We start from the raw sequence: 26,462 nt of genomic DNA on the forward strand, positions 1-26,462 counted from the left end.
GGACTTTCTCCAATGCTATAATATCCTTTTTGAGGTGCGGCGACCAGAACTGCACACAGTACTCCAAATGAGACTGCACCATTGATTTATACAGGGGCATTATGATACTGGCTGATTTGTTATCAGTTCCATTTCCTAAAAATTCCCAGCATGGCATTGGCCTTTTTTATTGCAATCGCACACTGTCTTGACATTTTTAGTGAGTTATCTACCACGACCCCAAGATCTCTCTCTTGGTCAGTCTCTGCCAGTTCACACCCCATCAACTTGTATTTGTAGCTGGGATTCTTGGCCCCAATGTGCATTACTTTGCAGTTGGCCACATTGAACCGCATCTGCCACGTTGATGCCCACTCACCCAGCCTCAACAGATCCCTTTGGAGTTCCTCACAATCCTCTCTGGTTCTCACCACCCTGAACAATTTAGTGTCATCCGCAAACTTGGCCACTTCACTGCTCACTCCCAACTACACCAAACTGGCTCTCAAACTGGCAGCTCACAATTCGCAGTATAAACAATATAAAAGCATTAAATTAAAATGGCAATCGGGTGCTAATTTCTACACAATTAAAAATGTATAGATACATAGATGGCATTCAATGATATTAAAAGACATCCATACAGATCTAATGTCTTCAGTGATGGCAGCCGTTTCAGTGAATTCTGGTTAATAATTAACTGCCAAACGCAAGCTGAAATAGCGTGGCCTTGCAGGCTTTGTGGAACTTTTAGCTACACTGCCACATGGCGCTGGTTTCCCAGTTGCCCTCCCACAGCACTTGGAGCTCTTATGTTCTTATGCCTGCAGCAATGATGCTCTGTATTCTTGGTGCTTGGGGGACAACAGTGGGAGGGCTTCTAGTGTCTTGGCCCCACTGATGGACCTCCTGATGGCACCTGGGTCTTTTGGCCACTGTGTGAAACAGAGTGTGGGACTGGATGGGCCACTGGCCTCATCTAACATGACTACACCAGTTTGGTGTAGCGGTTAAGTGTGCGGACTCTTATCTGGGAGAACCGGGTTTGATTCCCCACTTCTCCACTAGCACCTGCTGGAAATGGCCTTTGGTCAGCCATAACTCTTGCAGAGTTGTCCTTGAAAGGGCGGCTTCTGGGAGAGCCCTCTCAACCCCACCCACCTCACAGGGTGTCTGTTGTGGGGGAAGAAGATAAAGGAGATTGTGAGCCACTCTGAGATTCATGGTGGAGGGTGGGATATAAATCCAATGCCTTCAATGTCTACTTCTCTTATGTTCTTATGACTTTTATGCTGAGAAGAATGTGTTGTCCAAAAAGACAAAGGTCAGGCTGGGGAAGGAGAAATGATGTCCCCATGGCAAGCTGCTTGACACTGAAATTGGGAGGACTAGCCAGGTGTTCTGGAAGATGGACTACTAATAACTCATTTTCTCTGAACTCCTACACTTCACTGTGCACCAGCCAGTGATGAGTGAGGTTCCGAGCATCTGCCAATAGACTACACAGCCAGAATGAAACCTTCACCTTTCTGAGGCCTTCCCCTTTCCCAAGAGAGGGGCCACAGTCAGCCCAAAATCTTCTGAAGCTTTTGAGATGTCTACAAGCGAAGCTCCACCAAGTCCACTGAAGTAATCCAACCCAAGGTAAGTGATTGCATGGATTAGCATGAGAAGACTGACCAATTCTAAATGGACCTTAATTCTTTTAACCATACATAACAGAGACCTGGCGTGGCTTGGTCCATGGGGTCACAAAGAGTCGGACTCGACTGTGCGACTGAACAACAAACAGAGAGAAGGCACTTTTAGGTCCTATCTGGACCTGCTTCTCAAAGACTAATGGGGGAGCACTGTGAAACTCTTCACTTGTTCAGATAAGAATAGGTTTGCCTCAGTAAAAAAAGGAGCATGACCCTCTTTAGAATTTCTTTGTTTTGGGCTGCATGTAGCTACAGTTTGCTGTCTCTGAACCACCTGACCACTGATCCAGCCCCGGGTTCAAGACAGAAGCAGCTCCATCTGGGGACAGTTAAAGTAATACAGAACTAGACAGCATCCAGGTATTATCTGTATAACTGGATGAGGGACAAATATAGAAAAACTGTATCGTAAATTGGGCACCCAATCCGGTGCATGACTGACTAACCAGGGTTTCACAGGGTGAATGAATATCTAGCCATCCTCACATGAGGCCAAACCTCCAGTATGAAGTCTGTAGCAAAAGAGTTCTCCCAAAGTTTGAACCTCATTCTCTACCTATGGAATCATAGAATCACAGAGTTGGAAGGGATCCCCCAGAGTCATCTAGTCCAGCCCCCTGCACAATGCAGGAAACTCACAAATACCTTCCCCTAAATTCACAGGATCTTCACTGCTGTCAGATGGCCATCTAGTCTCTGTTTAAAACCCTAGAATCCTAGAGTTTGAAGGGTTCTCCAGGGTCATCTAGTCCAACCCCCTGCACAATGCAGGAAACTCACAAACACCTCGCCCTAAATTCACAGGATCCTCATTGCTGTCAGATGGCCATCTAGCCTCTGTTTTAAAACCTCCAAGGAAGGAGAGCCCACCACCTCCCGAGGAGGAAGCCTGTTCCACTGAGGAACTGCTCAAATGGTCAGAAAGTTCTTCCTAATGTTGAGCTGGAAATTTTTTTGATTTAATTTCAACCCGTTGGTTCTGGTCCACCCTTCTGGGGACACAGAAAACAATTCCATGCCATCCTCTCTAGGACAGCCCTTCAAGTCCTTGAAGATGGTGATCCTATCACCTCTCAGCTGCCTCCTCTCCTGGCTAAACATGCCCAGCTCCTTCAACCTTTTAGGACTTGGTCTCCGGACCAAAACAATTCCACCCCATCCTCTCTAGGACAGCCCTTCAAGTCCTTGAAGATGGTGATCCTATCACCTCTCAGCTGCTTCCTCTCCAGGCTAAACATCCCCAGCTCCTTCAGCCTTTCTTCACAGGACTTTGTTCCATTGCTGTTAGAAGTGGAAGATAACCGCTACCTTTGCAAGCAGTGGGATTCATTTCTGTTGGGAGGCGGGCGGAGGGAATGAAGGGCTGCCTGTGGGGATGTTCAGATATGCACAGAATGGAATTGAGTGAGTGTCAGGATTGCACTTCTAAATCCAATCGAGAGTCTCAATTGGATAGCACGGCATAACAGGCAGGAGAGTGCAGAACTAATTTGCATATCATTAATTACCTTAAGGGCAATCAGCCTTGGGGCAACACTTTCTATAGGAAGAAATTTGAACTGTTTGTTTCTGCTGAGGATGACAATGGATGGTTTACAGACCCTTTGATAGGCCATGCTTATGGTCTAGGACCTGCCTACCTTAGGGACCGTCTCTCCCCACATGTTCCCCAGAGAGTACTGTGATCTGGCTCCCAAAATCTGCTCGTAATCCCCGGGCCTAAGGAGGCCCGGTTGAAGTCAACCAGGAACAGGGCCTTCTCAATCACAGCCCCTTGCTGGTGGAACCAGTTACCGGAAGAGGTCAGGGCCCTGCGGGATATTGGACAATTCCACAGGGCCTGTAAGACAGTCCTCTTCCGGTTGGCCTATAACTGACCGGCACCAAACCACCAAACTACCAAACTACTGAAGGAAGTGTATGGATTGCATGTTGTTGGATGGATGCACTGTTTTTAATGTTTTTTAATGTTTTAATTTCTTAACTATGTAAATTGTTATTATATTTAAATTTGAATTTTATGTTAGAATCTTTGTGTTGTGAGCCGCCCTGAGCCCGCCTTGGTGGGGTAGGGTGGGATATAAATCAAATAAATAAATAAATACTTAGACGACTAAGGGGGAACATGCTAGAGGGTGATCAAATTATGCATGAGGTGGGATGACTTGGCAAAGAGAACTGTTTCTCCCTCTCTGAAAATACTAGAACTTGGGGGCATTCAATGAAGCTGACGGGCAGGAGGTTCAGGACAGAAGGGAATACTACCTGACACAGAGAGTGATTCAGATTTGGAATTCACTGCCAGAGGATGCAGAGATGATGACCATAGGAATAAACAGCTTTAAACAGGGATTCAGTAGATTCATGGAGGAGAGGTCTATCAGTGGCTACTAGACATGGTGGCTGAGGGAAACCTCCACATTCAGAGGCGCTAAACACCTGAATCTCAGAGCCAGGAGGCAACATCAGGGAAAGGTCTCAGCCTCTGTGCCCTGTTGTTGGCCCTCCAGAGGAACTGGCTGGCCACTGTGTGAGGCAGGAGGCTGGACTAGATGGACCCTCCCTGGTCTGATCCAGCAGGGCTCTTCTGATGTTCTTCTCAGGGGAAGGCCTCAGCCTCTCTGCCTGTTGTTGGCCCTCCAGAGGAACTGGTTGGCTGCTGTGTGCGACAGGATGCTGGACTAGATGGACCCTCACTGGTCTGACCCAGCATGGCTCTTCTGAGGTTCTTCTCAGGGGAAGGCCTCGGCCTCTCTGCCCTGTTGTTGGCCCTGCAGAGGAACTGGCTGGCCACTGTGCGAGACAGGAGGCTGGACTAGATGGACCCTCCCTGCTCTGATCTAGTAGGGCTGTTCTGAAGTTCTTCTCAGCAGAAGGCCGTGGCCTCTCTACCTTGTTGTTGGCCCTCCAGAGGAACTGGTTGGCCACTGTGTGAGACAGGAGGCTGGACTAGATGGACTCTCACCAGTCTGATCCAGCAGGGCTCTTCCGATGTTCTTATGAAGACCTCAGCCTCTCTGCCCTGTTGTTTGTCCTCCAGAGGAATTGGTTGGCTACTGTGTGAGATGGACTGTTGGAATAGATGGACCCTCACTGGTGTGACCCAGCAGGGCTCTTCTGATGTTGTTATGTTCATATTCACAGAACCTTTAAATCCCACCGTCTCGTACTACAAGTCCTTTGGAGGATGAAATCAACCATCAATAACCGAACCATGGACCACCAATCCTTTGTCCTTGTTGGCATTCCCGGCATGCAGGAGCGCAACTCATGGATGGCCTTCCCTCTCTGTGTGCTCTACCTCCTGACTCTCTTCGGAAACTTCACTATCCTCTTTGTCATCAAGACAGAGCAAAGCCTCCACCAGCCCATGTACCTTTTCCTCTCCATCCTCGCCTGCTCGGACCTGGGCCTCTCGTTCTCCACGATGCCAACGATGTTGGGCGTTTACTGGTTCGATGCCAGGGAAATCTCATTCACTGCCTGCATCTTGCAGATGTTCTTCATCCATCTGTTCCAGTGGACAGAGTCTGGCATCCTTGTGGCCATGGCCTTTGACCGTTTGATTGCCATACAAAATCCTCTAAGGTACTCTTTCCTTCTCTCAAATACAGTGATTGGGAAAATTGGACTAGCCATATTGGCCAGAGGTTTCTGTATCTGCTTCCCTCCCACTTGCCTTGTTAATCGCCTGCCTTTCTGTAGGTCCAACGTCCTCTCTCATTCCTATTGTCTCCATCAAGATATTGTGCACTTGGCCTGCGCAGACACAACCATCAATATGTTGTACGGCTTGGTTGCGGTCATCTGTACATTATGTTTGGATGTCGTGATCATCCTTGTGTCGTACCTCCTCATTCTGAAGACTGTTCTGAGCATCGCCTCCCGCGAAGAGCGGTCCCGGGCTCTGAACACCTGCGTCTCCCACGTGTGCGCCATCTTGATTTTTTACATCCCAATGATCGGTATCAGTGCAGTTCATCGGTTCGGAAGACACCTCTCTCTCCTCGTTCACATGATGTTGGCCAATGTCTACATAGCTGTCCCACCCCTTCTTAATCCCATTGTGTACAGTGTGAAAACACAGCAGATTCGACAAAGGATACTCAAAATGTTCCAGCAAGAGAAAATCAGGAGTTGAGTTTTAAAATTATTTGTAAAAGGGTTAAATAGGTTCATGTGTTATTCAAAGTCTTAAGAAGCAAACAGAGTACTCAGAAGTCTTATGAAACTATCAGAGCCCAAAGAGACCTCCTTGCCCCTTCCTCCCCCTCCCCACCGTATTTCTCTAGCAGTCCATACAGCTCTCCCCCTCCCTCCTCTCCACCACCTTATCCCCCTTCTCATCTCTTCCTCTGGGCAGTCTCTGTTTTTCCCTCGCCTCTTTGATACAGCCTTCCCTCCTCTGCTTTGCTTTTTTTTATTTTTTGCCTTACTTGTTCCTCCCACTCCAGCTTCACTCTTCCCATCCCATCTCATTTTATCTCTTTCAGTTTATTTTCCCCTCCCCCAGTATTGGTAAAAGGTAAAGGTAGTCCCCTGTGCAAGCACCAGTCGTTTCCGACTCTGGGGTGACGTTGCTTTCACAACATTTTCACGGCAGACTTTTTACGGGGTGGTTTGCCATTGCCTTCCCCAGTCCTCTACACTCTCCCCCCAGCAAGCTGGGTACTCATTTTACCAACTTTGGAAGGATGGAAGGCTGAGTCAACCTGGAACCAGCTATCTGAACCAGCTTCCTTTGGGATCAAACTCAGGTCATGAGCAGAGGGCTCCGACGGCAGTACTCACTCTGCGCCACTCTGCTCAGTTTGGTAGCAACTGAGAATTCTTCAGTGTTTTTTGTGACAAAATGCTCCATTATCTATCAGACTTAACCATTTCTAGTCATCAGAGGGCATTTATGTTGGCTAGACTAAATGAGTTTCCCTCCAAAGTTTTACAGGGGAGATATCCTCAAGTCCCTTTATGTGATAGATTCTGTTCCTGTGGAGCGTATATTCCCGACACAATTCAGCATATATTGCTTGATTGTTCCATATATCATAATCTCCAAAAGATCTACTTTGCAATCTTTCCTTATCCCCAGAACTGTCTATTCTGCAACGCTGTCATTATTTACTGAAGGATACTGAGTGGGAGGTCAGAAGGGCTGTGGCAAAATTTTTGGCTGACGTTCTTAAATTTAAATCTGACCATGTATGAATGCATATGTAATCTCAGTTTCTTTTTTTATTTTATCTCCAATGTTTAATTTTTTTATATTCGGTGTATTCTCATTTGCAGCTGTTATGCCGTTAAAGGTTTGGTATGGTAACTGAGAATTCTCAGCAAAGATGGAATGTAAGATCTGGGCTCTTAACACTTTGAACAAATATGTCTTTACTCGTATGCATGCTTCAATGAAATTTCCTTTATTTTTGCTGATGGGCAGTAAAAAAAGGTAACGGCGGTCCCCTGTGCAAGCACCAGTCGTTTCCGACTCTGGGGTGACGTTGCTTTCACAACGTTTTCACGGCAGACTTTTTACAGGGTGGTTTGCCATTGCCTTCCCCAGTCTTTTACACTTTCCCCCCAGCAAGCTGGGGACTCCTTTGACCGACCTCGGAAGGATGGAAGGCTGAGTCAACCTCGAGCCGGCTACCTGAACCAGCTTCCACTGGGATCGAACTCAGGTCGTGCTTCGAGCCTGCTTCGGCGGGGAGGGCGGAATATAAATTAAATTAATAAATAGAGGGCTCCAACTGCAGCTTTACCACTCTACACCACAGGGCTCTGTTTGATGGGCGGTAGGATGGGTTTATTGGCTTTGTGAAAAAATGAAGTATAGGCAGGATCTTTTTTTAAATCTGTCCTTGATTTTATACTATAGTTAGATGTTTATAGTTTCAAATTGAATTTTCTTTTATAATAGAAGAAGACTTGCAGATTTATACCCCGCCCTTCTCTCTGAATCAGAGACTCAGAGCAATTTTCCTTTATCTTCTCCCCCCCATAGACACCCTGTGAGGTAGGTGGGGCTGAGAGAGCTCTCCCAGAAGCTGCCCTTTCAAGGACAACTCTGCCAGAGCTATGGCTGACCCAAGGCCATCCCAGCAGCTGCAAGTGGAGGAGTGGGGAATCAAACCCGGTTCTCCCAGATAAGAGAGCTCTGGCTGTCCCAAGGCCATCCCAGCAGCTGCAAGTGGAGGAGTGGGGAATCAAACCTGGTTCTCCCAGATAAGAGGGCTCTGGCTGACCCAAGGCCATTCCAGCAGCTGCAAGTGGAGGAGTGGGGAATCAAACCCTGTTCTCCCAGATAAGAGAGCTCTGGCTGACCCAAGACCATTCCAGCAGCTGCAAGTGGAGGAATGGGGAATCAAACCCGGTTCTCCCAGATAAGAGAGCTCTGGCTGACCCAAGGCCATTCCAGCAGCTGCATGTGGAGGAGTGGGGAATCAAACCCGGTTCTCCCAGATAAGAGAGCTCTGGCTGACCCAAGGCCATCTCTCAGCAGCTGCAAGTGGAGGAGTGGGGAATCAAACCCTGTTCTCCCAGATAAGAGAGCTCTGGCTGACACAAGGCCATTCCTGTCAGAACTTGTAACTTTTGCTCTATCTGCCTTGACCAAACTGACTCCATGCTGTAACCTAATACTAACATGAAGTGCCTAGCCTCAGTGATTAACCCTGCCCTCTTAGCTATGCCAAATATTTAGGGCAGCAGAGCAGGCGACAGATAGTCTCTCCTTAACATCCACAGGTGCCCTTTGAAGACAGGCCGTTTGGCCTTCACCACAGGGGAACATCCTCCCTTCAAATAACGAATGCTGGGAAAGGAGACACTTGTCTGTAACCGTGTGAATGATAGCTTTATTGTGCTTTGCTGATGGCATAAAATGTAACCAACTGCCAAGAATTGGCATTACTGTTATCTCGTTGCTCTAGTACGGTAGTTCTTCAATAAAGATCCTAACTTTGTAACAAGTCTTGGAATCGTCTGAAGTTCATCCCAGTTCTGACAATTCCAGCAGCTGCAAGTGGAGGAGTGGGGAATGAAACCTGGTTCTCCAAGATAAGAGTTCACGCACTCAACCACTACACCAAACTGTCTCTCACACAATATAATTGTATAATATATACAATATAATAGAAGAAGAAGACTGCAGATTTATACCCCACCCTTCTCTCTGAATCAGAGACTCAGAGCGACTTTCCTTTATCTTCTTCCCCCCCCCCATAGACACTCTGTGAGGTGGGTGGGGCTGAGAGAGCTCTCCCAGAAGCTGCTCTTTCAAGGACAACTCTGCCAGAGCTATGGCTGACCCAAGGCCATTCCAGCAGCTGCAAGTGGAGGAGTGGGGAATCAAACCCGGTTCTCTAAGATAAGAGTTCACGCACTCAACCACTACACCAAAGTGGGTCTCATACATTATAATGGTAAAATATATACAATATAATAGAAGAAGAAGAAGACTGCAGATTTATAATTGTATTGCCTCCTACTTCCTGTGACTTATGAACAAATGCTTAACAAAGGTTTCAGTTTCAGTATCAGAGGTCAATTCAAGGTGTTGATTTTGAACTTTAAAGTCTTATGAGGCTGAGAATCATAGAATCAAAGTTAGAAGGGAACTCCAGGGTCATCTAGTGCACTCCCTGCACAATGCAAGAAACTCACAAATACCTCCCCACCACACACACCCCTCCCCAGTGACCCCTGCTCCATGACAAAAACCTCCAGGATCCCTTGTCAAACCGGCCCGGAGAAAATTTGCTGCCTCACCACAAACAGCATTTTCCTGGGTGTGTAAGAAGGGGCCACGAGAACTAACACTTATAAAATAGTGGGTTCAAAGCATTGAAGAGATGAGATCCTAGTGAGGACAGCTCTTTATTAAGGAAGCCTGGTGAAGGCTGCTCCCAGCAAAGACTGACTAAGGACCTGTTGGCCAATCTTATATACAACTCTAATCTCCCGCACTAGCCTGCCATTGGTTCATTCAAACAGGCAGGGGTCTATGATAGATGCAGGGTGGCATTTGGATATTTGGATCCCACTACCCGTTGTTATACAGTCCCCAAGCTCTGCTTTCCTGGCTCCGATGAGCCGGCAGGAAGTACACACTTTAAGACACATACATAACAGCACGGATGCAAACTATCGGCCGGTGTCAAATCTACCCTTTTTGTGTAAGGTTATAGAGCGGGCTGTAGTGGCTCAGTTACAGGGGTTCCTGGATGACGCTTCGGTGCTGGATGCGTTTCAGTCCAGCTTTCACCCAGGTCACGGGACGGAGACAGTCCTCATAGATGACCTCCTGCAGCATCTGGATCGAGGCGGCTCAGCGGTGCTGCTGCTATTAGATCTGTCAGCCATTTTGATATGGTTGACCATCAGATACTGACCAGCCGCCTCGCCGACGTGGGTATTCGAGGGTCCACCCTACAACAACTGGCCTCTTTCCTCCAAGGTTGGAGACAAAAGGTGGTGATAGGGGAGATATCATCCCTCAGAGACACCCATATATATATGTGGCATGCCGCAAGGGGCAATTCCATCCCCGATGTTATTTAACATCTATATGCGCCCCCTTGCCCAGATTGTCAGTAGGTACAGGCTTAGAATCATAGAGTTGGAAGAGACCTCTAGTCCAACCACCTGCACAATGCTGGAAACTCACAAACACCTCCCCATAAATTCACAGGATCCTCATTGCTGTCAGATGGCCATCTAGCATCTGTTTAAAAACCTCCAAGGAAGGAGAGCCCACCACCTCCCGAGGAGGAAGCCTGTTCCACTGAGGAATCGCTCTAACGGTCAGGAAGTTCTTCCTAATGTTGAGCTGGAAACTCTTTTGATTTAATTTCAGCCCCTTGGTTCTGGTCCTTGGTTCTCTCCGCACTCGTCTCCCACTCGGTATCAGCTCTGCAGCATATGACGTCCTGCTTTGCAAAGGCTGCCAAGCTATTCGGCCTAGAAGTTAGTCTGAAGAAGACAGAAGTTCTCCACCAGCCTGCACCCCAGGAAGATTATCACCCTCCCTGCATCACTGTGGGTGAATCAGTTCTGAAGACAGTCCAGCAGTTCAGCTACCTGGGGTGCATCATCTCCTCAGATGCCAAGATCGACAAGGAGATTGACAACAGGCTGGCAAAGGCAAACCGTGCATTTGGCCGACTGCACAAAAGAGTGTGGAGCAACAAGCATCTGAAAAAAGGCACAAAGATCAATGTTTACAAAGCGGTTGTGATGACAACCCTCATCTACGGCTCCGAATCATGGGTTTTATACCGTCATCACCTGCAACTTCTCGAGCGCTTTCATCAGCGCTGCCTTCGCATCATCCTCAACATCCACTGGAGTGACTTTGTGACCAACACTGAAGTCCTCAAGTGGGCGGAGGTTACCAGCATCGAGGCACTGCTGCTGAAGACGCAGCTGCGCTGGGCAGGGCATATTTCTAGGATGGAAAACCACCGCCTTCCCAAGATTGCCATGTATGGCGAACTCTCCACCGGCCATCGAAATAGAGGGGCACCAAAGAAAAGGTACAAGGACTCCTTGAAGAAATCCCTTGGCACCTGTCGCATCAACCATCACCAGTGGTCTGACCTAGCCTCAGATCGCAAAGCATGGAGGCACACCATCCACCAGGCTGTCTCTTCCTTTGAGAATGCACGCATAGCTGGTCTTGAGGACAAAAGGAGATTGAGGAAGAATCGCACTGCTACAGCACCAACCCTAAATCAGACTTTTCCCTGCAGCCATTGTGGCCGGACCTGCCTGTCCCGCATTGGTCTTGTCAGCCACCAGCGAGCCTGCAGCAGACGTGGACTATTGCACCCTTCTTAAATCTTCGTTCGCGAAGCCAAGCTGAGAGAGAGAGAGAGAGAGAGGTTCTGGTCCTACCTTCTGGGGCCACAGAAAACAATTCCACACCATCCTCTCTATGACAGCCCTTCAAGGACTTGAAGATGATGATCCTATCACCTCTCAGCCACCTCCTCTTCAGGCTAAACATGCCCAGCTCCTTCAACCTTTCCTCATAGGACTTGGTCTCCAGACCCCTCACCCTCTTCGTCACCCTCCTCTGGACCCGTTCCAGCTTGTCTATGTCCTTCTTAAAATGTGGTGCCCAAAACTGAACACAATACTCCAGGTGAGGTCTTCCCAGAGCAGAGTAAAACGATCCAATCACATCACGTGATCTGGACACTAGACTTTTGTTGATACAGCCCAAAATTACATTTGCCTTTTTAGCCACCGCATCACACTGTTGACTCATGTTCAGCGTATGGTCCACTAAGATTTGGGTGCCATTGATATGCAGATGCACCCAGCTCTATCTATTGATGGGTGGCCGGTCCCACTTTGGCCCAGATAACTTAGACCTGGCATTACAAGCCATGACATCCTGGCTGAGGCTGAGTTGACTGAAGCTGAATCCGACAAAGATGGAGCTTCTCTATCTGAGTTGCGATGGTCCAGTGAAGGAGGGTCCCTTGCTGGGCTTCGACAGGGTGCCGTTGATACCGGCCCCTAAGGTCAGGCGCTTGGGAGTGCTTCTGGAGCCCTCTCTGACTATGGAGGCCCATAGCTACTGCCAAGTCTGCCTTTTTTCGTCTGCAGCCGGTATGGCAACTGGCCCCTTTCCTGGAGCAGCACGGCTTAGCAATGGTGATCCATGCCACGGTCACCTCGAGGATAGACTACTGTAATGCCCTCTACACGGGGATGCCCCTGACTCTGACACTGCAGAACGCTGCAGCACAGTTGTTAATGGGGCTCCCTCGATGGGAGCACATTCAAACGGTGCTGAAAGAGCTGCACTGACTGCCTATTGTGTACCCCCATATATACCCAGAGCACTGGATTTAGGAAGTCAATATCTGTTATCCATCCCCGGACCAAGGGAGGCCTCATTATGCGCTACACAGGTGAAGGCCTTCTCTGTGCCAGCCCCTAATTTATGGAACGCACTCCCAGAGGCCACGAGAGCCCAGTGGGATCTCTTCCAATTCCACAGGGCCTGTAACACTGACCTTTTCCAGCAGGCCTACAGTATCTAATGCGTGTGTAGCTGCCACTTGTATGTCACTGAATACTACCATCCATCTATAAGACACCTAATAGAGCAATACAGAGAATCAAGAACTATAATGAAGCTGGACCGCCTATGTAAGAAATTTTATAGCACCATTTTAAATTTTTAAATTATAAATTTTGTTTATACCTGTTTTGATTTTATAACTGTAAGGTATTGTTATTATGGTATTGTGACTGTGAGCTGCCCAGAATCCGTACGGCGTGAGTGGCATACAAATTTAAGATAAATAAAATAATAAATAAATAAAATAAACCCTTCCTGCCCTCCTTCCCTTGATCTGCCTAATTCACAGAATCCAACCAGGAGGAGGAAAAAAAGGAGGGGGAGGAGAAGAAGAAGAACATCTGAAGCTGCCTTCTACTGAATCAGACCCTCTTGGGTCCACCAAGGTCAGTATTTTCTACTCAGTCTGGCAGCGGCTCTCCAGGGTCTCCAGCTGAGGTTTTTCACACCTACTTGCCTGGACCCTTTTTAGTTGGAGATGCCGGGGATTGAACCTGGAACCTTCTGCTTATCAAGCAGATGCACTGCCACTGAGCCACTGTCCCTCCCCAAACTCCGTCAGCTCCAAAGTGACAGCAGCTCTCCAGGGTTTCAGGCTGAGTTCTTTCCCCTCATCAAGTACCCAGTTCTTTTAACTGGAGATGCCAGGGATTGAACCTGGGACCTTCTGCATCCCAAGCAGATGCTCTACCACTGAGCCACAGCCCCTCCCAAATGCAAGTGATTCTTACATTGCAGGGAGGCTTTTCTGGAGGATGGTTGGCCCCACTGCTGGGGCTTCAGGGACCTCCTCCCACTAGGTTTTGTTCTTTTTCGTGGTTTGGACTGCCTCCTTCCCCAAAGGGAAAACACAGCAGTGCTTGAACTAAAGCCCAGATGCCATAAAAAGCGCTGGCCAGAATCTCCCTTGCAGCAGCTCAGGCAAAGTCGCCTTTTGTCACCCGGGGGGGACCAAGGCAGGTTCACAGTCAGCACTGCAAAGTCAGGTAAGTGCAAGAGGCTCTTCATGGTGTCAAGAAGACAACATGCTCAGTTTTGTGGGCTTGCCTTAGGACTGCAGCAAGGAAAGTTCTGGAAATTACACAGAAATCAGTGGTCAGAATGCCAGAAAAAGGTATGAGCAGGAGTTTTTGGAAACGTTCTCTTCCTCTCCATATCCATTCCAGGAACGTTTCCACTCCAGGAACACTTTCCTTGATGGAGGAGGATGTACGTAACTATCTTAAATAAATAAACTGTGCTGCTCTTTAAGGAAGCTGAGCTTGTTAAAAGTTCTGCTTCATTAAATTTCCTTCCTGTGCAAGTCCAAACTGGAGCATTACTTCAATCCCCCCCCCTTTTTTTTCTTTTTGTAAAATTCTGGACAATTCCCCCCTTGCTCCTCTGCAGAAATACGGATTTCTAAACATAACGTGTGTCTGTGAGCAGACGGAGGGGAAATTGTGGCACATGAAGGCTTCGCATATCGTTTTAGCTACACTGCCACATGGCACTGATTTCCACCAGTTCCCCAGTTCTCCTGACCACAACACTTGGAGCTACATAAGCCTCAAAGGCAGCTCAATGTGTGATTTCGATGTATTTAAGTATATTATTATGTTTTGTCTTTGGTAAGAAGTTGTGAGGAGCCAGCCAGGGTCAGCTTGGGAGGGTGACCACGATGATTTTTTTCTGTTACCTTCCCCCAGTACCTCAGGCACCCACACTGAAATCCTGTCAGAAGTAAAGCTTAGGCACCAGACGTTTTAAAGTCAAAACCAAAAGATATTTATTGGAACACAAAAAAGCAAGGAAGGGGGTAAAATAATATTAATTAGACTATTTAAAGGGAAATCAGTTGGCAGGCAGAAATTCAAAATAATCAATGAACATCAGATTTGTCATGCTGGGATAGTTTAAAATATAAACTAAAAAGGCATATTTTAGAAATATACAAAAACTTAGAGCAGGCATGCAGTGCCTACTTGGCACTAGGAACAGTAGGCAGAGATGGAATTATCGCCTAAACTTGGGCTTCTTAAATCGTAAAAATAATAGACAGTCACACACTCTTTGGCATTAACACTGAGGACTCCTGACTTGCGCCTGATAAATATTCCCTCACACTCACTAGCATTCCGGACTCACACTTTTTGAGTGCTCTAGCCAGCCCCTCAATCCTGTGTGTCCCACCCAGCTAGATTTCTAGTCTGATTCATGAGATTCCTTCCTAACCACAAGAATCCAGTCTTTCTTTCTGTGTGTTTTTGTGTTCTCAATTGGACCAGAGTCTGCCCTGATGTGCTGACAGATCTCTTCACAGAGTTTCTCCTCACAGAAGGTGCCTGGTTTTGACCCCTTCTTCCCAATAACTCTCTCCCTGACAGAAACTTTTACTCTGTTCTGTCTCCCAAGGAACTCAGCCCACAGGCTGGCTCAGCTCCTTGCCGGTTGCTCTCACAACTGAACAGCTTCAGCTCTGACTGAACTCTTCCAGTTCCCAGATTGAACTGAACCACTCCAGTACTAAAGCTCAACTCCTCTTTATGAGGCATGGCCTAGCCAATCCGGCAAGCTTCCAGGCAAACTACCTGAGTCCATTACAGAAGTGTTGACCATTTTGAGAGGAAGTGGAAATGGTGGGAACCTGGTGGGAAATGGTCCAGTGAAATGGAGCAAGAGGACAAAAATCTCAGCCATCCCACAAAAACAAGAGCAGGGCTGATGCTGGCCCTAAAGTTATGGTGGGCATATTTCAAGGTGGCTGCATCTAAGGGGGTGAAGTTCTGATTCCAACGCTCAAGGAAGTCTCAGCTTCTTTGCAGCAAGAACACCATTAGGCTGCGAAAGGAGGTTTGTTTTCTAGGATCACTAATTCAGGAATAATCCTGACTCGTGTCTAACAAGAGGAGCTTTGATTCTTGAATTCTTAGTCCCTAAAATTCTTACTGGGTTCTAAGGTGCTGCTGGACTCAGAACTAGCATAGACTGGGCAGTCTATCATATCCAAAGTCAGACAGGTTCAACCAAGAGAGATCTGGATATGGTATCTGCACAGCTTGCTCTGCCAAGTGTATTGTTAAAAACCTCAATAAACCAATGGAGGCGAGATTGCATTGAAATATTTCCATATCCCATGGATCCCGGTTACTGGAAGAGGTCTCAGAAATATACTAGTTAAGTATTATTATTTATTTGACTTGTTAATTGCCGTGTCCCAGTTCACACTGGGCCCTGAGTGATGTGACTTGAATTTATAACATAGGGTGGGATGACTTCCCAAAGTAAGAACTTCGATGAAATTGCTGAGCAGACAGGTTAAAACGGATAAAAGGAAGTACTTCTTCACCCAAAGGGTGATTAACATGTGGAATTCACTGCCACAGGAGGTGGTGGCGGCTACAAGCATAGCCACCTTCAAGATGGGGTTAGATAAAAATATGGAGCAGAGGTCCATCAGTGGTAGTATATTTCTGAGACCTCTTCCAGTAACCGGGATCCATGGGATATGGAAATATTTCAATGCAATCTCGCCTCCATTGGTTTATTGAGGTTTTTAACAATACACTTGGCAGAGCAAGCTGTGCAGATACCATATCCAGATCTCTCTTGGTTGAACCTGTCTGACTTTGGATATTAGCCACAGTGTGTGTGTATATATAATTATTTTTTTTTGCCACTGTGTGACACAGAGTGTTGGACTTGATGGGCCGTTGGCCTGATCCAACATGGCTTCTCTTATGTTCTTATGTTCTTAACTCTTTCTCCCTCTCTCAAAATACTAGTATTTAGGGCATTCAATGAAGCCGATGGGCAGGAGGTTCAGGACAGAAGGAAATACTACTTGATTCAGATGTGGAATTCACTGCCAGAGGATGAAGTGATGATAGCCATAGGAATAAACTGCTTTAAACAGGGATTCAGTAGATTCACAGAGGATAGGTCTATCAGTGGCTTCTAGCCATGGTGGCTGGGGAACCTCCACATTCAGAGGCACTAAACACCTGAATCCCAGAGCCAGCAGGCAACATCAGGGAAAGGTCTCAGCCTCTGTGCCCTGTTGTTAGCCCTCCAGAGGAACTGGTTGGCCACTGTGCGAGACAGGAGGCTGTACTAGATGGACCCTCCCTGGTCTGATCAAGAAGGGCTCTTCTGATGTTCTTCTCAGGGGAAGGCCTTGGCCTCTCTGCCCTGTTGTTAACCCTCCAGGGGAACTGGCTGGCCACTGTGTGATAAAGGAGGCTGGACTAGATGGACCCTCAATGGTCTGATTCAGCAGGGCTTTTCTGATGTTCTTCTCAGGGAAAGGCCTTGGCGTCTCTGCCCTGTTGCTGGCCCTCCAGAGGAACTAGTTGGCCACTGAGCGAGGCAGGAGGCTGGACTAGATGGACCTTCACTGGGCTGATCCAGCAGGGCTCTTCTGAGGTTCTTCTCAGGAGAAGGCCTCGGCCTCTCTGCCCTGTTGCTGGCCCTCCAGAGGAACTGGTTGGCGATTGTGTGAGACAGGAGGCTGGACTAGATGGACCCTCACTGATCTGATCCAGCAGGACTCTTCGGATGTTGTTATGTTCATATTCACAGAACCTTTAAATCCCACCGTCTCATTGTAGTACAAGTCCTTTGGAGGATGAAATCAACCATCAGCTTCAATAACAGAACCACAAACCACCAATCCTTTGTGCTTGTTGGCATTCCCGGCATGCAGGAGCGCAACTCATGGATGGCCTTCCCTCTCTGCCTGCTCTACCTCCTGACTCTCTTCGGAAACTTCACTATCCTCTTTGTCATCAAGAGAGAGCAGAGCCTCCATGAGCCCATGTACCTCTTCCTCTCCATACTCGCCTGCTCGGACCTGGGCCTCTCACTGACCACAATGCCAACGATGCTGGGCGTTTACTGGTTCGATGCCAGGGAAATCTCATTCACTGGCTGCATCGTGCAGATGTTCTTCATCCATCTGTTCCAGTGGACAGAGTCTGGCATCCTCGTGGCCATGGCCTTTGACCGTTTGATTGCCATACAAAACCCTCTAAGATACACTTTACTTCTCCCAAATACAGTGGTTGGGAAAATTGGACTAGCCATATTGGCCAGAGGTTTCTGTATCTGCTTCCCTGCCCCCTTCCTTATTAAACGCCTTCCCTTTTGTAGGTCCAACGTCCTCTCTCATTCCTATTGTCTCCATCAAGATATTGTGCACTTGGCCTGCGCAGACACAACCATCAATACGTTTTATGGCTTGACTGTAGTAATCTGTACATTATGTTTGGATGTTGTGATCATTCTTGTGTCGTACCTCCTCATTCTGAAGACTGTTCTGAGCATCGCCTCCCGCGAAGAGCGGTCCCGGGCTCTGAACACCTGCGTCTCCCATGTGTGCGCCATCTTGATTTTTTATGTTCCAATGATTGGGGCCAGTGCTGTTCATCGGATTGGAAGACACCTCTCTCTCCTCGTTCACATGATGATGGCCAACATCTACATTGCTGTCCCACCCCTTCTTAATCCCATTGTGTACAGTGTGAAAACACAGCAGATTCGACAAAGGATACTCAAAATGTTCCAGCAAACGAAAATCAGGAGTTGATTAAAAAAAAATTGTTACATGTTAAATAGGTCCATGCGCTATTTAAAGTCTTAAGAAGCAAAATGAGTATCTCAGAAGTCTTAAGAAGCTATCGGAACCCATTCAGGGTGTTGGTTTCGAACTTTAAAGCCTTACATGGCTTAAAATCATAGAATCAGAGTTAGAAGGGCCAAGGTCATCTAGTCCACTCCCTGCACAATGCAGGAAATTCACAAATACCCTCCTCCGCACGCACACCCGGCAACCCCCTGCCCAGAAGGTGACCAAAAAAATCTCAATATCCCTGCAAGAAGGGGCCTTGAGAACTAATCACTGATAAAACCCTTCCTGCCCTCCTTCTCATGATCTGCCTAATTCAGAATCAGCATTGCTGTCAGATGGCCCTCTTGCCTCTGTTTAAAAACCTCGAGCCCACCTCCTCCCGAGGAAGCCTGTCCCACTGAGGAACCACTCTGTCAGGGACTATTTCGTGCTAAGCCACCTTGCTGTCATGTCATCTTGCTGAATCGTCTTGCTGCGCTTTGATGAATGTTGTAATTGGCTTTATTATGATTGTATTGTGATTCTATTTCTATTTGCTGTGCTCTGCTCCGAGCCCCCAATGGGGGAATGGGCGGAATATAAATAAACAAATAATAATAATAATAACAAAAAAGGAAAGTTCTTCCTAACGTTTTGTTAGAAATGCTTTTCAAGGTAAAAAGCCTTTGGGAAAGAAATTATCTGAAATAATTTTAAAGTTTAAAATATGTAGAATTCTGTTCTTTCTTTATGCGCTCTGAAGACTTAAAAACCTTTTCAGTAGCCAGTCAGTTACCCTAGGAAGCAGAATAAAGTCTGTGATAATATGCAATATAACAGAATAGAAATCTCCCTGGCATTATTACTTTTAGAAAATTGTGATTATCTGAGATTGTAATTACTGAATTTTTAATTAGTAACTGATTTGTTTAATTTTATGTTTTTATTACTGTAATTGTTTTATTCTTGATGTGACCTGCCCTCAGCCGGTTTGGGAAGGGTGGGATAGTAATAAATAATAAAAGGACATTGTTAGTTCAACCCATACTTGAGAGGCATACATTCACTATATTCTAATGCAGGGGTGGCCAACGGTAGCTCTCCAGATGTTTTTTGCCTACAACTCCCATCAGCCCCAGCCAGTATGGCCAATGTCTGGGGCTGATGGGAGTTGTAGGCAAAAAACATCTGGAGAGCTACCGTTGGTCACCCCTGCGCTAATGTATCTTTGTATTAGTATTTGAACAGAGTAGACTCCAGCTTCATTCTACAGAAAAATGTTATTTTAACCCATGCTTTAGAGGAGACCAATGAAACATTACAACCAGGCCTCGGATTCAGTGGGAGCTCACAGGACCGCAGCTCCTGAACCTTTCTGAGAGTTCCACCTCCTCCTTCTGAAAGTTCCGCCTCCTTGTCCACTTAATAATAGGTGCGACTGCATAACAATCCCTGGATGAGCTCCACCACCTATTTTTTCTACAAAACAACCCCTGATTACAACAGACTCTAATTTATTACTCTTCACAATTAAGAAACTAACACCTTAGACATCAATTCTGACGTTTACTGCCTTTGCTGTTTTTTCTGCCCAGTCAATCCAAACCAAGGATTACTAGACTCCAACTTGTCATTCTTCTAATCTCCTAAAACATTTTCACTATTTTGCTTACTAATTCACTGTCCATTCTCTCTATATGTAGGGCTGCTAATTCCATCCCATACTGTTGTCTGATGGCTTTTATCACATGGAAGCTTACATTCTCAATAAAACTTTGTTGGTCTAAAAGGTACTCCTGGACTCCAATTTTGTTCTATTATTTAGTGTAGTGTGAATGCACCCTTAGTGTCCTGCTCCTCTGTGCTGAGTTGATCAGCATGGATTAGAAACATAGAAATGAAAGGGACCTCCAGGGTCATCTAGTCCAACTCCCTGCACAATGCAGGAAACTCACAAACCCCTGTAGGAGAGCCAGTTTGGTGTAGTGGTTAAGTGTGCGGACTCTTATCTGGGAGAACCGGGTTTGATTCCCCACTCCTCCACTTGCATCTGCTGGAGAGGCCTTGGGTCAGCCATAGCTCTGGCAGAGGTTGTCCTTGAAAGGGCAGCTGCTGTGAGAGCCCTCTCCAGCCCCGCCCACCTCACAGGGTGTCTGTTGTGACGGAGGAAGGTAAAGGAGATTGTGAGCCACTCTGAGACTCTTCAGAGTGGAGAGCGGGATATAAATCCAATATCTTCTTCTTCATTTTCTTCCCCCTAAATTCACAGGATCTGCATTGCTGTCAGATGGCCTTCTAGCCTCTGTTTAAAAACCTCCAAGGAAGGAGAATCATGGAATCCTAGAGTTGGAAGGGACTTCCAGGGTCATCTAGTCCAACCCCTTGCACAATGCAGGAAACTCACAAACACCTCCCCCTAAATTCACAGGATCTTCATTGCTGCCGGATGGCCATCTAGCCTCTGTTTAAAAAACTCCAAGGAAGGAGAGCCCACCATCTCCCGAGGAAGCCTGTTCCACTGAGGAATCGCTCTAATGGTCAGGAAGTTCTTCCTAATGTTGAGCCGGAAATTCTTTTAATTTAATTTCAACCCACTGGTTCTGGTCCTGCCTTCTGGGGCCACAGAAAACAATTCCACCCCATCCTCTCTAGGACAGCCCTTCAAGTACTTGAAGATGGTGATCCTATCACCTCTCAGCCACCTCCTCTCCAGGCTAAGCATCCCCAGCTCCTTCAACCTTTCCTCATAGGACTTGGTCTCCAGACCCCTCACCATCTTTGTTGCCCTCCTCTGGACCCGTTCCTGCTTGTCTATATCCATCTTAAAATGTGGTGCCCAAAACTGAACACAATACTATAGGTGAGGTCTTTCCAGAGCAGAGTATAGCGATACCATCATTTCACATGATCTGGACACTATACTTCTGTTGATACAGCCCAAAATTACATTTGCCTTTTTAGCCACCGCATCACACTGTTGACACAGGTTCAGCATATGATCCACTAAGACCCCTAGATCCTTTTTGCACATCCTACTGCTAAGACAAGTCTCCCCCATCCTATAACCATGCATTGGATTTTTCCTACCTAAATTGACAGATGGTATTCTGTTGACAGATGGTATTCTGTTGGGGTGACTTTTGAGTATTGCCTTTGCTAACACATAACAGAATGGATAGTATTTATCTATTTGAAAATAAAATTAACCTGCCTTCCTTCCAATAGGAGTGGAATAGGATCTATTTGGGGTGAATTCATCTGGAGACAACCTACAGGAAGGAGCTCTTGGTATCCTCAGTTACCATGTGGTGCTAACAAAGGGGAGGGAGCTGCAAGACAAGCAAATTGTGGGAAGGGCGGGATATAAATCCCAAATAAATAAATAAATAAATAAAATACTCCTCCATTGAGCCACATCCCTTCCCATTCTCTACCATGACAGAAGTCTCTGAAAAATGGGACCTTTACATAGCTGTCTACATATACAGATCAATGGAACCTTCATGTTCAGATACAGAATACCAGATACTGTGGACGCACAATAGGAAAAGGTGGGATTGCTAGACTTTCCAATGCAGAAGAACATAAAAGAAGCCATGTTGGATCAGGCCAATGATCCATCCAGTCCAACACCCTGTGTTACACAGTGGCCAAAACCCCAGGTGCCATCAGGAGGTCCACCAGTGGGCCGAGAACACTAGAAGCCCTCCCACTGTTGCCCCCCCCCAAGCACCCAGAATACAGAGCATCACTGTCCCAGACTTAAGAAAAGCCGTGTTCGATCAGGCCAATGGCCCATCCAGTCCAACGCTCTGTGTCTCACAGTGGCCAAAAATAAAAACAAACAAACAAAAAACCCAAGTGCCATCAGGAGGTTCATAAGTGGGGCTAGAAGCCCTTCCACTTTGCCCTCCCCCCAAGCACCCAGAATACAGAGCATCACTGCCCCAGACAGAGAGTTCCAACAATACACTGTGGCTAAATAGCCACTGATGGACCTCTGCTCCAGATGCTTATCCAATCCCCTCCTGAAGCTGGCTATGCTTGTAGCCCCCACCACCTCCTGTGGCAGTGAGTTCCACATGTTAATCACCCTTTGGGTGAAGAAGTACTTCCTTTTATCCGTTTTAACCTGACTGCTCAGCAATTTTTATCGAATGCCCACGAGTTCTTGTATTGTGAGAAAGGGAGAAAAGTCCTTCTTTCTCTACCTTCTCCATCCTATTCAGAACCTTGTAAACCTCTCTCATGTCACCCCGCAGTCGACGTTTCTCCAAGCTAAGGAGCCCCAAGCGTTTCAACCTTTCTTCATAGGGAAAGGTGGGGGGTCTCTCACTGCCAGGTTCTGCCCCCAGCCATCAATCAGCTGGCCAGAGCTTACCAGTAGGAAGAGGAAAGCTTAGGCCACATTGCCAGTGTCAGACAGGAGGTGATGTCATCATGCCAGTGAGGTCCAGCCAATGTTCTGGTATTTGGACAAAAATTCTGCGGTAGGAACTATTTTACCATAGACTTTTTGCCCAAATACCGGATGATATCACTTCCTGTACCAGGCCAGCTTTCTTCTTCCTTCTGGTAAATTCCCCCCATTCCCCCGCTGGTTGCCCAGGAGATGGTCACCTCACCACCTTTCGACAAAGTGCAGAATACTGATGGGAGTGGGGCATAGGGGCTCTATCACTCCAGTTTTGTTCCATTTACACAAAAACTCTACTGTGTAAAGTTTACAACCAACACCACAGTTCAAAGGCCCAGCCCTTGCCGTCAGAATACTTTAAGCTTAAGACTCAGTTGCACCACCATATCACAAAAAAAAGACACAATTATATGCCGTGTAATCCAATTCGAGTCCAAAAGAGAAAGGTGAGCTATGACTGGATCCACATCGGCACATTGGGGCAGCAGCCCCCATCACGGAAGAAAGCTGGCACAGTGGGAAGCACCCCAGGGGCGATCAGCCTGCTGTCGGAACAGGGGCACCCAGAGGAGTGGCCACACCGCTCAAGCGTATGAGAGACACTTCCCTGGCGCTCCCCAGCCGGTCAGACAGGGCAGCAGTTCAGAGATTTGCTACCACTTACTACCTGGTGGCTCTTTGAAGTGGCAGGGCAATGGCGGAGAATGTGGTAAGGGTGGGAGTGAGGCGGAACCCAGATGTGCGTGTTTGAACGTGCCTTTTTAATCCAGATGTGGGGAGTTCCTGTGTTGGCCCTACTTGTGAAGAGGGAGTTGGGATGTGTGAGCATTTAATTATACAAATTAAATTGTTTAAAGGTAGGGGAGTTGGGAGGAATGTGGAATGGAATATAGATTTTAAGAAGAAAGGGGACTTGGTATGGACCCCGTATTTTTGGGGTATATCCAGTGGTGATATTAGGTGGGGAAATCCTGAAAGACCGCAGACACCCCAGAAAGTCTTGTGGTTTTTACAGACTAATGAAGAAGGGATTCCCTCTCCGTTTGGAATAAGAGGGTCAGTTCCAGCCCAGTGGGCCCCAGATCCTCAGTTTTGGGGACGGTATCGATGCCACCAGTGCCCCTGGGATCCCAACTCACCTAGCAACTAGAAGCTTGCTGGAATAAGCCTTGAGTCAGCTGTGGTAGACAGTGTGCTACAGCTGTGACCGGATGTGTGTCCTGTGCCAGAAATAACCCAAGACAGAGCCTGAATTGGCCTTTGGGGTACAGCATGTAGCAACCACCCCATTTAAGTTTTGATAGTGATTTTATTGAACTGCCCAGCTCACTGGTACCCCTGAGTTTTTGTGTGTTTACTCAAAGTATTGGAGTGAGGTCTTTTCCATCAGAATTAAGAAAGCCTCTAAGGTATTAGCCCCAGAAGAGGAAGAGAGAGGATATTGGACCCTAGGGAGAATTAGGGAGTTGGGATGTGTCAGAAAGCTAGTTTTAGCCTGGCACATTGCCCAGCGCCTTGTTCAGGCTGATATGCTTGCCCAGGGAAGGGTCGGAAATTAAAGGTTTTGAGCAAGAATATTCATGTTTAATTACATGGGTTTAATGGATTCAGTTGTTAACAAGCTATATGTGCCATGTTTAAACGCGTGTTGGAGACTCCTTTCCATGGGTCTACCATCTTATGTATAAGAATCCGACCTGGACTCATTTTGAGTGAGTTCCCCCAGGCGCAGTCGGTTCCTCTATTCCATTTCCTGTTTAGATCCAGGATCAGGCTGTACCGGTGGGAGCGGCTGTCACACCCACAGATCAACCTCTGAGCCCTGCTTACCGGCAACGGTGGGGTCCACAGGCAACGAGCTGCCGTCACAAGAAGAAGCCATCAAAGGAATTCAGCCTATGAAGAACAGTGGAGGGGATACCCAGAGAAATAAAGAAATTTGGTCACCGTTCTAGAGTTGGTTTCAAATAAATATGGGTATCCCAATTGGAACAACAAGCTAATCTTGCACTATAAATGAATGGACACGCAGTATGACTATAATGACATGCATATTACTCATAGGGTATTTTAACACTGGCAGTTTGTGACTCTCTATCACCGCATTGGAAACTCACCTTTTACATTACCTTACGTTCTCGCAACTGCTTTGCATCGTTGCTGCCCGAAGCATTTACATTTGTTTCGGTGAGATGAGTTCTGGCACTGCTGCTGCAATGTTTTTCTCAAAACTAGTTTTGATCCGGTCATTTCTCTACAAGCGTTTCAAACTTGTTTTGTAGAAGTTTTCATGCGTTTTAAAAGACTCCTCCAAAAGCCACAAGGTGCAGTAATTTGCATGAGAATTGACAGCACTTGAAATTTTTACATATCATTGCTTACCTCATCTTGTAATTTAAATATGTATTGTTTTTGCAGTGTTGACACCATTTCCAAGCAATCGTATACATTTCACTAAGCACTGGTATTCCGACTACCCTCTGATCAGATACCACCCCTCCTAAAATTGAAATGCTTTCAGCAGGAAATATAGAAGTTTGGCTACACAAAATGAGCAGAGCAAATCCACAAATGTAAAAGGAAAATAATTAAAGAGGAATGGTGGCAGGCGATTTGAAGACTCTAAAACTCTGGATCAAACTGAATGTAAAAACACCCATAGACTAATAGACATCTTGTTGTGCTCATTTTATTGCAGTAATCTCTGTTCTAGATCTGTAGAGTTGGATGATGAAAATCCAAGAGGGCTATGTTATCTAGAAACATTTTTTTTCTTCCCCTCCTCCCCGATCCTTTGGAAACTTAATAAAATCTGTTTTTTTTTTAAAAAAGAGCATAAATATAATATCAGTATGATGCTGTTCAATTGCCGATTTAAAAAGTAATGACAGCCAAAGATGAAGGGAATCCAAGCCCCCCAGCTGTTTTCTGACCAAGGAGGGGGGCTTTGCTGGCAGCAGGGAGAAGTTGCCAGTGCAGACCATGCCAGGGTCATGAGGCCATGACCAGTTTGGTCCTTGCTCTTTTAAAATGGCAAGGCAGCAGCTGTAGAACAGCTCTACTTGACCGCCAGCTGACTACCAAGGAAAGATGGAAGGACAACCAGAAGCTGTTTCCTGGGCTAGTTTCAGCTCTTTCCCTCTTCACCTCTGAGCCTCCCTGAAACACCTCCAGAATTCTGGGAGATAAATGTTCACTGATCCTGGAATTTTGGGGGTGTTTGAGATCATTAAGTGTCCCAAGCTGACCTGAAACAGCTAGCTTGGCAGTGTAATTTCAGTTTGGGCATATCCGAGGGCACACCTCTAACAGCTACACCTGACAAGGCAGCTGAAACCTTCAGAAACAGCAACCGAGCAGGAAACCCCAATGCCATAGTAGAAACCACCCACTTTGGCTTCTACTTTGGAATGTCCATGAGTTCTCATATTGTGAGAAAGGGAGAAATGTCCTTCTTTCTCTACCTTCTCTATCCCATGAATAATCTTGTAAACCTCTATCACGTCACCCCGCAGTCGACGTTTCTCCAAGCTAAAGAGCCCCAAGCATTTTAACCTTTCTTCATAGGGAAAGTGTTCCAACCTTTTAATCATTCCCTTTTCTGCACTTTTTCCAATGTTATAATATCTTGGTTGAGGTGTGATGACCAGAATTGTACACTGTCCTCCAAATGAGGTCACACAATCA

General features: G+C 46.7%; 2 protein-coding genes across 2 annotated transcripts; both read left to right on the forward strand.

The window, feature by feature from the left end:
* Positions 1-4,866: 4,866 nt before the first annotated feature.
* LOC132590942 (olfactory receptor 51H1-like) lies at positions 4,867-5,820 on the forward strand. Its single transcript, XM_060263856.1, has one exon. The coding sequence runs from the start codon at positions 4,867-4,869 to the stop codon at positions 5,818-5,820; it is 954 nt and encodes a 317-aa protein (XP_060119839.1).
* Positions 5,821-17,377: 11,557 nt separating this feature from the next.
* On the forward strand, positions 17,378-18,337 carry LOC132590944 (olfactory receptor 51H1-like). Its single transcript, XM_060263858.1, has one exon. It carries the CDS (start codon positions 17,378-17,380, stop codon positions 18,335-18,337), a length of 960 nt encoding a protein of 319 aa, XP_060119841.1.
* Positions 18,338-26,462: the final 8,125 nt, after the last annotated feature.

This window comes from Heteronotia binoei, unplaced genomic scaffold, assembly GCF_032191835.1.
Source record: "Heteronotia binoei isolate CCM8104 ecotype False Entrance Well unplaced genomic scaffold, APGP_CSIRO_Hbin_v1 ptg001202l, whole genome shotgun sequence".
Lineage (NCBI taxonomy): Eukaryota > Metazoa > Chordata > Lepidosauria > Squamata > Gekkonidae > Heteronotia > Heteronotia binoei.

What these genes read in the sequence shown, in the direction of transcription:
- LOC132590942 (XM_060263856.1), top strand. Translation starts at nt 4,867, where the DNA reads ATGAAATCAACCATCAATAACCGAACCATGGACCACCAATCCTTTGTC.
- LOC132590944 (XM_060263858.1), top strand. Translation starts at nt 17,378, where the DNA reads ATGAAATCAACCATCAGCTTCAATAACAGAACCACAAACCACCAATCC.